Here is a 13,594-nt window from a genome sequence, read left to right as displayed (position 1 = left end):
TGCGTCCTCTTCTTATTCCTTGGGATGGCTCTATTGGAAATGAGTTTGTTACAGAAAAATGTTGCCTCATTCCAGAAAAGTACGATACTGAAAATCATGGGGTATGAATGTCTGGCAACATAACAAAATGAAATGGCATTTTCTCCTCCCTTTTGCAACTGTAAAACAAATTCTCTTGGGCTTGAGCTTGTAAGCAACTAACAGAACACCAGCAAGCAGATAATGTTGCTTGCAGAAAACGTTGCAAATAACGGAACCCTTGCTATGTCTAGCGGGTTATATGAACTTTTGGATAAATTTCACTTTTCTAAATCAATAAAGTTTTTTCGTGCATGAGTTTTGACACCCTACAACACCATAAGTACCGATAAACTATCATATCTTTGGATACTTTATCCCATTTTTGAGAATCGAGCTCAAAATTTTCAACGCCTAATATGCCTCATTTAGCTATCTAGATTGTTGTGTTTTAAGGTGTTGATTGTACTTCCCATGGCTGAGACACGTTTCAAATGACTTAGATGAGCCTCGTATACCCAATTTTTTAACAAATTTGTGTTTTGCCTCTCGCCTCAAATTTGTCCGATTTGAGCCAAACCCCTTGTTATAGCACACGAGTTTTTTTAAGCTAGAGTGCTGAGTAACACCTTAAAACATCCTAAACTTATCATCTCTTTATATACCTTGTCCCATTTTTTCTTAATCGAGCTCAAAATTTTCAACGCCAAAAATGCACGTCATTTACACAAGCAAATTATTACTTTTGAAGGTATTGATTGGACTTCCGATAGTTGAGACATGTTTTAAGTGGTTTATATGCACCGCATAAACCCAATTTTTATATAAACTTGTGTTTTAATGCAAGATTCAAATTTGGTCCGATTTAGGCCTTGACAAAACAATTTCTAATAAGTCCGAAATCATAATCGCATAGTTTTTTGTTGATACAAATCATGATCGCATAGTTCTGATATGGATTGTATCATTTTGCATCCATCGACCGAAAAGTCAATCTACATCGTACTTTGTGAAACGACTTTCCTTCTATTATGTATTTTTTGATAGATATTCGTTTAAAATGTTTGACGTGGGATCTTAATAATGTATTTCCGCATCAGAAAGAATAATTGTTTTGTTTTCTTCATCTTACTAATTTCCAGATTCCGGATCATGGGAACAAGACAAACCAATGCATAAGGATCAGCGATGGGATCATAGAAATTGGGATATGTATCTTATAATACAATGTAGTTGGTTAACTGTAAGTCCTGCACTTTTGCCAACTTTGTTGGCAATGAAGAAGATAGGATTCATCTGTTACTTATATCCCAAGAAATCATTTGCAGGCAACGCATATTCACTTGTTACTGGAATACCTCTTCAGTTTGCTGCTACCAGTACCACAGCATATACTAGCATCGTTCCGATCATCGGCAGAGATTCCAGTCATCTTAGTTAAATAACTCATTAGATAAGGACTTTATTATCAATTAACATATCGAAAACATATAAAAATCTGTACTACGGTCAATTTTTTACATATGAATTATTGCCGATCACTGCGTGGACACTGCTTTAGTATATCTCAATTAGTTTGTAACCTTGTACAGTTGTAAATGCAGTTATGCACGCAGGGCCATCACAGTCCAAAACACCAAGAGGCAGCTAAGAAGAAGAAGCCATTTTAGCAAGCATTTTTCTCGGCTGTGTCACGCATATTCTCATATATTCCTTGATCCGATCCGCATCTCTATTGTTTTCATAAACGTAATAATATGTATAAATTAACTGAAAGCCTGGCTAGCAACACCTACACCTTTGACAATTTCTCCGCGTGCGTTGTTATATAATATATAGTACACTGCACTAGCATGCAAAATGGTTCAACCTCAACCCCACGAAGAACTCATGCAGCATATGGAAAAGAAGAAACAAGCAATCGATGAGGATGTTGAGACGAAGGGAAGCTCATCCGAAACGTTGGGATTCAGTAAGCTGCTAAGCTATGCGGACGGATGGGATTGGATTATGATGGGATTGGGGACGTTGGGTTCTGTTGTCCATGGTATGGCTTTTCCAGTTGGATATCTACTGCTCGGCAGAGCACTCGATGCTTTTGGGAACAATATCAACGACACACCTGCCATGGTTAAAGCACTGAACAAGGTAAACTTTTCGGAGAACTAGTTTCCAAAAGTATTAATTGCTTGTGGGAGGAGTTACTCATGGGTTTGTTGTATTTTGTTTGTTCAGGTTATTCCATATGTGTGGTACATGGCCTTCGCCACATTTCCGGCTGGAATACTTGGTAAGTTTCCTTAACCGCTCTGCAAGTTTTTCAGTCACATATTATCCTCCATGGTGTTTTCGATTTTGCAGAAGTTGGATGCTGGATGTATTCAAGTGAAAGACAAGTGGCACGTCTAAGACTAGCATATCTAAGAGCAGTGCTCAGCCAGGAGGTTGGGGCTTTCGATACAGACTTAACCAGTGGAAAAGTGATCACCGGAATTAGTAACCACACTAGTATCATACACAGTGCAATCGGAGAGACGGTAAATATATACACTTGTATACCAGTCATTCTTGCTTTAGTTACTTACAAGTTTCTCATGATGCACTTGCAGTTGGGGCATTTTCTGTCAAGTTTCGCAACTTTCTTTTCGGGGATTTTGATTGCTGCAATATGCTGTTGGGAAGTTGCACTGCTTACCTTGTTGGTTGTTCCTTTGATTCTTGCAATCGGAGCCACTTATACTAAGAAGATGAATGCTGTCTCGGCTGCTAGGATGCTTTACCTGGCGGAAGCTACCTCTATGGTAGAACAGGTAAAAATCATGTCAATTTCCAATAACAGCATTGATACTCATCCATCTTACTAACTGATCATATTCCTGCATCTCAGACCATATGTCAAATCAAAACAGTATATGCATTCGTTGGAGAAAACTCGGCAATCAAATCTTTCTCAAACTGCATGGCCAAACAGTATTTGCTAAGCAAAGGGGAGGCTCTAGTAAAGGGAGTTGGAACAGGAATGCTTCAATCTGTGACCTTCATTTCCTGGGCTATCATCATTTGGGTTGGTGCTGTTGTAGTCACTGCCAAGAGGGCAAGCGGTGGAGATATTATAGCCGCTGTCATGTGCATTCTCTTTGGAGCCATGTAAGCAACAAATTAGTTCCATACTGGTAGGAAAAGATCAGAAAGTTTCTATATAAGCTCACTAGTCATTAGCTAATTTGTATGAATTTCAGATCACTCACTTATGCTGCGCCGGACATGCAAGTCTTCAATCAAGCAAAGGCTGCAGGAACTGAAGTTTTCAAGGTGATCAATAGAAAGCCAGCTATAAGTTATGATTCACCAGGGAAGGAACTTGACAAGATTTACGGCAACATTGACATACATGGTGTTTACTTTTCCTACCCTTCCCGGCCTGACAGAGCCATCCTTCAAGGCTTTTCATTGTCAATCCCAGCAGGAAAAACTGTAGCCTTTGTGGGCAGCAGTGGCTGTGGAAAGAGTACTATCATCTCAGTAGTCGCAAGATTCTATGATCCGCCAAAAGGTTTGTATATACCTCAATCTTCAACTTCTCAACACATATAGGCAATTTACTTCTCCCATATGCCTTAAACTTTCATCTTCAGGGAAGATTCTGATTGACAACCACAACATCAAGGATCTTGACTTGAAATTCCTGAGGAAAAACATAGGAGCTGTTTCGCAGGAACCATCACTGTTTGCAGGCACCATTGCGGACAACATGAAAGTCGGTAAGATGGATGCAGAAGATGTAGAGATCCAGAAAGCATCAGTGATGGCAAATGTACACACTTTCATATCTCAACTTCCAGATCAGTACTCCACAGAGGTCAGCTTCTCAACTCCTCCACCCTCACCAAGGCGGAGTGACAATCTGTTAATACAAGTTTTATAATAATTTGTACGCCTTACACCTTGTCTGAAATGCGGTACAGGTAGGACAAAGGGGAGTCCAGTTATCTGGAGGCCAGAAGCAGAGAATCGCCATAGCAAGAGCCATTCTCAAGAATCCTCCTATTCTTCTGCTTGATGAGGCAACAAGTGCTCTTGACTCGGAATCTGAGAAGGTGGTTCAAGAAGCACTTGACAAGGCTATGCAAGGAAGGACAGTCATCTTGATAGCGCACAGACTATCAACTATTGTTAATGCAGATATTATTGCGGTTGTGGAAAATGGACAAGTTTCAGAAACAGGAACTCACCGGAGCTTACTTGAAAGCAGCAAATTCTACAACAACTTATTTAACATGCAGAACCTCAACCCAGTTCATGAGTCTAGGTAAATTACACTTAAACTATCTACTGTATGTATCCTCAATTCCTCATAGAGATACATAACCTGAATTCATTGTTGACTGAATGACTTAACAGAGAAGATGGTCCCTCTGAAGAACATGAAAGCATCCACCAAAAGAACTCACCTGAACAGATAACACGAGCTAAGGAGCCCCACAGCGACCAGTATCCTAATCAGCCTCCCAAGCAAGACGAAGAGGAAATAAGAAAACAAACCATATTCTTCAGAATCTGGTTTGGCTTGAAAACGAGAGAACTCGTAAAGATTGCTATTGGTTCTTTTGCAGCAGCTTTCTCTGGCATATCAAAGCCTGTCTTTGGGTATTACATTATAACAATAGGAGTAGCATACTACCACCCAGATGCTAAAAGAAAAGTCTCAAAATATTCAATCACCTTCGCTCTAATTGGATTCATTTCGTTGTTCTCTCACACCTTGCAACATTACTTCTTTGGAATGGTTGGAGAGAAGGCCATGACAAACCTGAGACGTGCTCTCTATTCAGGTACACACACACACACACACACACTACTGTTTCATCATCTCATGTATCCATGTCAGTAATGGAACGTTTCTTCTTCAAGAAGGTATTACAAATAAACATCTAAACATTAACAATAATATCTTGCAGGTGTGCTACGCAATGAAATTGGATGGTATGAGAACCCTGAGAATGGCATTGGACAGCTCACCTCAAGGATCATCAATGACACTTCAATGGTTAAACTGGTAATTGCTGACCGGATGTCTGTCATTGTTCAGTGCATCTCCTCCATACTGATTGCAACCATTGTGAGCATGGTTGTCAACTGGAGAATGGGGTTGGTAGCTTGGGCTGTGATGCCTTGCCACTTCATTGGCGGTCTCATTCAAGCCAAGTCTGCCAAGGGTTTTGCAGGAGACTCAGCTGCTGCACATAATGAACTTGTTTCTCTTGCTTCTGAGTCTGCACAAAACATAAGAACCGTTGCGTCGTTTTGCCATGAAGATCATATACTCAAAAAAGCCGAAATATCTCTGGAAACACCCAAGAGAATGAGCAGGAAAGAAAGTATCAAGTATGGCATAATTCAGGGAGTTTCTCTTTGCTTATGGAACATTGCACATGCTGTGGCATTGTGGTACACAACAGTTTTGGTTCATAAAAATCAATCGAGCTTCAAAGATGGCATAAGATCATACCAGATTTTCTCTCTCACAGTACCTTCAATCACAGAATTGTGGACATTGATTCCCACTGTCATTTCTGCCATCAATGTACTCACTCCTGCATTCGAGACCCTTGACCGCAAAACTGCAATAGATCCATCTACACCAGAAACTTCAAATTGGGACAGAATCAAAGGGAACATTGAATTTCAAAACGTTGAGTTTAATTACCCTTTGAGACCAGAAGTAAGTATCCTGAACAACTTCAGTGTACAAATTGAAGCTGGTAAAAAGGTAGCTCTTGTCGGTCCAAGTGGAGCTGGAAAATCTTCAGTTCTGGCCCTTCTGCTAAGATTTTATGATCCCTTGAAAGGTAAGATACTCATTGATGGAAAGGAGATAAGGGAATACAATTTGAGATGGCTGAGAACACAAATAGGGTTGGTGCAACAAGAGCCTCTTCTTTTTAGCTCCTCAATCAGACACAATATCTGCTACGGGAACGAAAGTGCTTCTGAAACTGAGATTGTGGAGGTATCAAAGGAAGCAAACATTGATGAGTTCATAAGTAATTTGCCTGATGGATATGAAACAGTTGTCGGGGAGAAGGGATGCCAACTTTCAGGAGGACAAAAGCAAAGAATAGCCATAGCTAGAACACTGCTAAAGAGGCCTGCAATTTTGCTTCTGGATGAAGCAACAAGTGCCCTTGATGCTGAATCTGAGAAATCTGTGGTGAGTGCATTGGAAGCGATAAATTTGAAAAAGAATGGGGGCCTGCTGTCAAAAACCACACAGATTACAGTTGCACATAGGCTTTCCACAATAATAAAGTCGGATATCATTGTTGTCATGGACAAAGGTGAGATTGTGGAGATGGGATCCCACTCAACCCTAATAACAGCATCTGAGGGAGTTTATTCAAGATTATATCAGATACAGAGCATGGGAGAAGAGTAACATATTGAAATGCGCAAACACCAAGGGAACTTAGAAAAGCCTTAGGCCTATAATGTCCTTTGAAGCCTAATGTAATAGTATCGTAGTAGTAGTTTGTCACTAAAATAGAGGTGGCTTAATGACAGAATAAACTGTTGAGTAGAAGAACATTTTCCTATATATTGATAAATGAATAAAGTTGTTCACAGTTACAAAGTCAGTATACAAGAGAATAAACTCGCATCAAAGTAAATTATGGTAGCTCACATAATTTAACCAAGATACCCCAGATTAAGAGCTGACAAAAGATCTGAGCTGCCTAGCAGCTGAAGAGTAGAATAGGAGTGTATCACCAACTTTCTGTTCCTCTTGCACATACAAAGTCCTTGAACATTGAGGCATTTCCACAAAATCAACCCTCAGCAGTCAAGATCATTGATCAAGAAGAGCTCGGCACATAGCGTGAAACCTTCTGCACGAGCTTCAGAGTCTGAACTTTCTCTTTAAGGGAGGGAAAGAAGCCTTAGAACAGTGAACTTTCGTTCTTCAGATACCCAAATTCTCTTTTATCATGCATTGATTTCAAATCTAACAATAGCATTTAAGGGAGGGAAGGAAGCCTTAGAACAGTGAACTTTCATTCTTCAGATACCCAAATTTTCTTTTGTCATGCATTGATTTCAAATCTAACAATAGCATAGCCACTGACAAGTCAAAATGTTGAACAGGGTCCTCTAGAGTTCAAGAAAAACACTATCTAGAGTCTTGAGCAACTCCACTTCATCTCCACTTGAAATGCCAGGATCAATATAACACAACTGAAACAAAATCATTACATCAAGCCCGGTCCTAAAGAGCAATAAAACCAAAGAAACATGTTATGTTTCATTAGCCATTACCTGGTACTGTGGCTTTCTCAGTGTGTGAACTCCTCTTTTTATAAACTTCTGCCATCCTCTCTTTTCCTTCAGAGATCTTTCCAGGTCTGCCGTTCTCTGTAATCATGTGGCAGAAAAGTCAAAAGTAATTGAGTTTAGTAATCAACTTTAAAACACACATGCTAAAGGTAAGATGCTACACAGATTTCATAAGGGACAGAAGATTACATGACCAGGGTCCAAAATTAAGAGAGTGTGTTGCTGCATCCCGTTATGTTGATTTTTGACTTGAATCCCAACAATGGTTCTCGAATGCCCATCATGCTGAAAGTACAAGGGTCTGCTCAAAGAAAGTCTCTACATATTAGGGCACAACATAAAACATTTATGTAAAAGATGTTCAAACAATGCATTACTGGGATAGAGAAACTTACGTTTTGTCACTAACAATGACCTGGTGATTGCCCGTTTTGGTAACGTTACCATCATTAAAGTAATTCCAGATCCAATCCATGAGAACCTGATGACCCTTGCTTTTCTTTGAAAACTTATTTCCCGAATTATAATTACTTTTCCTACCCCAAGAATCACCTATATGGCTAGTAGAACAACTCGACTTTTCACGGCAACTGGAACTTGCTTGGTTAATATCATGACTCCTTTCTGGCAAATATCTATCCATCGGTCCACAAACCTGAATTGCTTTCCTCTTCCCACCATTATGTATTCTCTTGACCTCTTCCCCAAGCCTTGAACCAGGAAGAGAATGATAATATGGTTCGAGTTCCTTAGGACCAAAATCCACTATCCTTGCTCGCAGCCCAAAAGAACGGAAAATAGCAGCACATTCAGTTGTTCCAATCCATCTTTTCAAGCCATAAATTTTGTTAGCAAACTGATCAGAGCCAGCTGCATCAAATCCCTTTTCCCAAGCAATCTCAAGCCATCTTTGGAGTGATGGGATATCAGGAACAAATCCTGCACCACCAAACAAAACTTCTCGAGTCTCTTGCCTTTGCATAAGCAAATGGGAGCTAAGCATTTGGATGTTACGCCACCCACAACCCCACCCAGAATCCTCAGATCGAATGCTCTGAATATGATCTGTATAACCACACAAAAAAGTCGTTGTATCTCTAGGTTCTAACTCCAAACACTCTCTCAGCAGAGCCATCACACCACCTTCAATTTCATGGAAAGTGGTTCTAGTCTGTAAAGCAGCCAGGCAGGAGATACTTTCCTCCATGCTACATTGTCCATGAAATCTTGCTAATGGCAAGTCTCTGATTGTTTGATTATTCTGAACATATACCCGTATGAAACTAATTAGTTACTGGACCAAGCTTCAAATTCCATTATCAAACAAGAACAGTAGACAAACATGGATGTTCTTCTTCGCCCTTATAAAAAATGACGAAAAATCCTTTCATTCTCATTAAAAACAACCCAAAACATCAAACACAATCATTCTAAAAACCAATTCATAGTCGCATATTAACATATGAAAATCTAATCTTTCAACACATACATCCCAGTAATCACTGCAAGCATATAACTTTTATGATACCATTCTTTCTTAATGTATTGAATAGGGCAAGCAATACAAGAAAACTGATGGGGAAAGCAAAACTAAGGAGTACCATGGACGGTGGAGAAGAAGGTTCCAAAGCAAGTTGCTGGGCAAACTCCAAGTCCATAGCCAGTTGCTCATCTTCAACCTCAAAGTGACTATTGGCATGCCTGCAATTCAATTTCATATAAATTACACGCACATAACCACTAAAGGCTTAAACTTTGTATACAAAAAGATGTGATTCTTGCAGAAAAAAGCAAAAAAGGTCTGAACTTTTTGCAAGCATTACCGTTCAAGTTGTGAGGATGGAACTGTGAGATTACAGAAGGGGCAAGAAGACGAAGAAGAATCCATAGCACTCATGCGATCAAAACCAATCATTCAAAATCGAAGCTCGCTCTGGTAATTTGAATTGCGTTTATGTGCTGGGCATTCCTCTTTCGTTTCGGGTCAAGCCAAACCCGAATCCGCAATAATGGGCTTCAATAATTAAGTCTCATTGGGCTTGTACTGATTATCATTTCCCTTTAAGGCTAAACATGCACAGTTAGCCCAAATATAAGGGGGATTGCGATAGATGTAATGGAAAAAAGTGTGAACTTTGTCGAAAATGAGCGAGGCTATGAAGGTCCCTCCCACATTGATTTTTTTTTTGTCAAAAACTCATTTTTCATCCAAAATTATGGATTATAGCACACGGTTTTTTTTGGTGAAAATAGCAGTTTTTATTTTTTTCACTATTAAATCATGATTTTTGAGCACTTCTCAAACTGACCGAACTAAAAAATCTCAATCCAATTTTTTGTTATGAATTTTTAAAGTCACCCCTTCGCAACTACAGTTTTAGGAGAATAAATACCCCCTTTAGAATTACTTACCTGGATGCAGATCTCCATAAACTTTTTTTTGAAATAGTAATGGTCAGCAAAGTCTACTAGTCTAGTACACTAACTGGTATCATAACAGTAACTAATCTTAACTTTCAGTGATGATATATACAGTGTTAGTCCTCCAATCTGAGCATTCAAAAGGAAAGTGTGTGTTCAATTCAAAGCTTCCTCACAAAGAATAACTAATCATGTCTATTATGCCTCTTCTTTGGTGAGCACCCTCATTCCACTCTTTGAAATTAGAAGGTCTTTCATTTCTCTGTAACTTCTGAGCTCCTCCAGGGCATCAGAAGTCTTTCGAGGCATAAAGAAACCAGAAGCTGTAGTAACTCCTTCCTCGTGTTCAGGCTTCATGGAGTCAGAAGAGTAACAGCTTGAATCTTGGCGCAGGGGCGGAGCTGTTCTTAGCATGTGAACAAGAACGCCAACAGCAGCACCTGGTGACTTTCTACCAATTGGCAATGACTGGGAAGTAAACTCTGAAGCTTTTTTGCCATCGTTTTGACTGTTCACCCAAAATGTGGATAAAGAAACATAAGAAACACAGAGCTTGATACTGAATGTAAAGTCAGATCTAAGGGTATATGTAGATTAAGATTCAAAGAAGTGCAGAGAACAAGTGCCTAACATAATGATTTGAATCGATACAAAGCAAAAGAACCTGTCAAATACTATGACCATCTTTTTCCACTTTGTCCCATGCAAAAACTAGGATCTTAGTTTAATATTTTGAAAAAGGAATTTAGCAGCACATAAACCAGAAAGCAGACACCCCTAGCAACTGATGGTGAACTTAACCCAACCATATCATGCTTTTTGCTGGTTCCTTGTCCATCTTAAAAGCTAGGATTCAGACTATTTTACTATTCGGCAACTCCGGCAAGTATTCATTATCACTCACTAACCCAGCAATTCAAGAAGCCCGTATCTGATAATGTTTGGAAAAGATAAAGGGATGCAGAGAAGTAGCCAAAACAATTATGAAGGAAATAGATAATACCATTACTGGTATGAAAAATTTTTACAAGCTGAAGGTGGTCTACTACTAGTCTACTACATATAATTAAAACAAGGTTAATTTTATGTACCTGGCGTGAAAGTCGGTTGTGTCAACATCATCCACATCGAAAGGGCATGAGAACTCACAATCATCCATATCATCTTGAAAAGATAATCTACTGGAGCTTCTAGAAAAACCAATGCGTGGTGAGCCACTGGAGGACAACAATCCTGAGAACCGGCCCGAATCATCTCTGCTGTCTTTCACCTATAAATAAAATAATAAATGGTCTTACTAGCAAGCCATGAAATACACAACTAACTTCAAGACTACATGGAGCAAACAAGCTTTTAAACCAGATAATTCAAGGCTACCTTTTGAAAACCAGGGTGCATATCTCCAGCCCTTGAACCGTCTAGTTTTCTAAATGCCCTTATTCCAGATGGAGACTCTTGTGAGGAAGGTTCATTTCTTGTGCTTCTCAGAGATAAAGGAGGAAGGGAATTTCTACTTGGATCAGAAAAATTGGGAGAAAGGTATCTGGAGCCCTTACCCCCCATTGGATTAGGGATGCTTACGGGGGCAGTTTCTGAACGAATTCGTGTTTGCATAGGACCAAAACTGCCACTAGACAAGTATGTTGGTGGTGATGGGGATGGAGATGCTGAAAATGGAGGTGAAAGCTGATACTCATCATAACTAGGAGTCTTTGAATGACTTGGAACTCTATAGTTTTGAACTCTGTTAGTATATGTATCAATAGGAGGAGATCCAACATCATGGGACATAGGGGATGCACGATATACAGGTGGAGATCCAACTACAGGTTTATACTGCCCAACATAAGGTGGTCTATGGAAGCCACTTGTCCAGCTGTGTGGACGCTGAAATGGTCCGGTAGATGAAGGTCCCAATGGAAAGGAAGTTGGGCGATCACCCCTCACTGATGAGGGGAAAGACCTCAAGGGGTCAGTAGCAGGACTACCAACATAATCTGTAATTATCTTTGGTGGCATAGGTGTTGAAGGCTCAAGATTGAAATCAGACAGCATTTTACGATAAGTCACAGACAAAGAAAGGCGGCCAGGATTGGCCTCTACAGGAGCAAAACTGAACTCCTGCATCATTTCCTCCTCCGCCCTTGAGAAGGGATCTCTTAGTGAAGACACCTTGTAAATGATATCAAAATCATAAGTCTGACGAGATGTACTTAGCTGTCTAAAGATCCTATAAGCTGGGAGAAGCCTCATATATGAATAAAGAGCACGTAAAAGTACAATTGACTTCTTATATGTCTTCTTGTATGCTAAACTGTCACCAGTTTGATTAGCCACAACCCTAGGAGTTTCATACTGAACAACCCACCTCTCAATGATTGTTTCAACAGATGGACCAGCCCCCGAATTCCCAAACAGATTGTCAACTGATGAAGAATTAGACCCCGCATGAACAAGTATGATGTCGATTATCATCGGATCCATCACATTTCTGTGCCAAAAGTTCAAATTCTCAAGAGCTGCAGGACGGTCCCCTAGTACTAAGTTGAACCATTTGTCACTCTTCCTCACCCGAGAATTCAATGAAAGCTCTCCACTGCGATCATGCGGGTGAAGAGAAGGTACCCTAGAATCCAAAATAATATGCAAGCTTTTGAGAAGAAATTGGGAAACAATCTGTTCCAATTTCCCTGATTCAGGCTGATAACTGTTCTGAAAATCCATACTTCTTAAAACTACAAAACTCCCTCTTAGACTCTCTATCCCTCTTATGCAGCATGCACATCAGTCAGAATCAATCCAAACCCACAAAGACAACTCCTTTGCCAAATCAACTAAACACGGCAATATCGAATTCTGATAAAGTGCTGCTCTTGCAGTAAACAACACTACTATTCGATGCGTACCACCAACCCAACATTGACAAATAAAAAACCCGTTTCAAGGAAGCAGCTTTCTGAACCTATATAAATTCAAGAATTGATCTTGACGACGACGATGGTGACCTGGGCAGCTACAACTCTGTAAACAGAGATTGAGCATAAATCAAATGACCCACAAAAACCAAAATCCAATATCTAATATCTAATATACAAACCATGCAATGAATCACCCATGAACTTTAGAAAGTAACCGATCAAGCATAAGAAGATCACGAAATTAGCAAAAACCCATGTCAATACAATCAGATCTTAACTAAAAATGTGAGATTGATAATCCAATATGATCTTGCAAACGGAGAAAGACATAGTTATATGGAATGAAGCTTACTGAAAAGATAAGAAGAACAAAAACCGATGTGGGTGTTGCAGCAATGCCAAAGCCAACAGCCCAACAGCAACAACAACGATTGCGTAGAGCACAAAGAGCCCACGTAACTCTCTCTTGCGCAGTTTTGTTCGAGTAAACGTTGTACAATGTTCAATATAAAAACAGACTCAATCATTTGTTTTAAGCTGCGTCATCGTAATGGACTGAATGGAGAAGAAGATAATGATTATGAAAATTTATTTATTTAAATCAAAAGCATCACTTTGATTTATAATGGTCCAAATACATAAGTTTCGGTTTTTATTTTTATTTTTCTTTGTCGTAAACCAAATAAATTCCAAGAATCCTGAGAGGCTTCACTTTTTGTACGAGAATAAGTTTCACTTGGAGGTTGCAATTTGACCCTATTGTTATATCACACATTCATAAAAGAAAAACTTGTTAAGGAGGCATCATAACTTCAGTGTTATAATTTTATTTTCCGATCAGATGTTTTCACGACAAATACATTTTTATATGATTTTCGATGCTTAATGTTATTTCTACAAATCAG

General features: G+C 39.4%; 3 protein-coding genes across 4 annotated transcripts; 1 reads left to right on the top strand and 2 right to left on the bottom strand.

Annotated features, from left to right (window-relative positions):
- The first annotated feature begins 1,878 nt into the window (after window positions 1-1,878).
- Window positions 1,879-6,501, top strand: LOC112185014 (ABC transporter B family member 19). Its single transcript, XM_040508493.1, is given in 10 exon segments — window positions 1,879-2,166; window positions 2,254-2,308; window positions 2,380-2,555; window positions 2,628-2,828; window positions 2,906-3,165; window positions 3,258-3,571; window positions 3,654-3,877; window positions 3,984-4,356; window positions 4,422-4,850; window positions 4,977-6,501. Coding segments are annotated over 10 exon segments (3,798 nt in total). The 3' UTR covers window positions 6,455-6,501.
- An 87-nt stretch (window positions 6,502-6,588) lies between these two features.
- Window positions 6,589-9,645, bottom strand: LOC112185027 (zinc finger-containing ubiquitin peptidase 1). Its single transcript, XM_024323240.2, has 6 exons — window positions 9,174-9,645; window positions 8,952-9,051; window positions 7,746-8,611; window positions 7,540-7,651; window positions 7,333-7,428; window positions 6,589-7,251 (listed from the first exon to the last, which is right to left on the bottom strand). Exons 1-6 carry the CDS (start codon window positions 9,263-9,265, stop codon window positions 7,168-7,170), a joined length of 1,350 nt encoding a protein of 449 aa, XP_024179008.1. The 5' UTR covers window positions 9,266-9,645; the 3' UTR covers window positions 6,589-7,167.
- Window positions 9,646-9,839: 194 nt separating this feature from the next.
- Window positions 9,840-13,252, bottom strand: LOC112185007 (autophagy-related protein 13a). 2 transcript variants are annotated; one of them, XM_024323227.2, is made up of 4 exons: window positions 13,042-13,252; window positions 11,149-12,792; window positions 10,863-11,041; window positions 9,840-10,279 (listed from the first exon to the last, which is right to left on the bottom strand). In XM_024323227.2, exons 2-4 carry the CDS (start codon window positions 12,493-12,495, stop codon window positions 9,970-9,972), a joined length of 1,836 nt encoding a protein of 611 aa, XP_024178995.1. In that variant the 5' UTR covers window positions 12,496-12,792; window positions 13,042-13,252; the 3' UTR covers window positions 9,840-9,969. The 2 variants fall into 2 exon arrangements, with proteins under 2 accessions (XP_024178995.1, XP_040368509.1); XM_040512575.1 differs by lacking the exon at window positions 13,042-13,252 and having other exon boundaries at window positions 11,149-13,027.
- Between the last annotated feature and the right edge of the window lie 342 nt (window positions 13,253-13,594).

Source organism: Rosa chinensis, chromosome 1 (assembly GCF_002994745.2).
Source record: "Rosa chinensis cultivar Old Blush chromosome 1, RchiOBHm-V2, whole genome shotgun sequence".
Lineage (NCBI taxonomy): Eukaryota > Viridiplantae > Streptophyta > Magnoliopsida > Rosales > Rosaceae > Rosa > Rosa chinensis.
This window is presented reverse-complemented; position numbering and strand designations above follow the sequence as displayed.

Coding starts and splice junctions, on each gene's coding strand:
- LOC112185027 (XM_024323240.2), bottom strand. CDS start 9,265: ATGATTGGTTTTGATCGCATGAGTGCTATGGATTCTTCTTCGTCTTCT. Junction 9,052..9,173: donor CCATCCTCACAACTTGAACG/GTAATGCTTGCA, acceptor ATTGAATTGCAG/GCATGCCAATAGTCACTTTG. Junction 7,652..7,745: donor GTCATTGTTAGTGACAAAAC/GTAAGTTTCTCT, acceptor TTCTTTGAGCAG/ACCCTTGTACTTTCAGCATG.
- LOC112185007 (XM_024323227.2), bottom strand. CDS start 12,495: ATGGATTTTCAGAACAGTTATCAGCCTGAATCAGGGAAATTGGAACAG. Junction 11,042..11,148: donor TGCACCCTGGTTTTCAAAAG/GTAGCCTTGAAT, acceptor TTTTATTTATAG/GTGAAAGACAGCAGAGATGA. Junction 10,280..10,862: donor ACAACCGACTTTCACGCCAG/GTACATAAAATT, acceptor TTGGGTGAACAG/TCAAAACGATGGCAAAAAAG.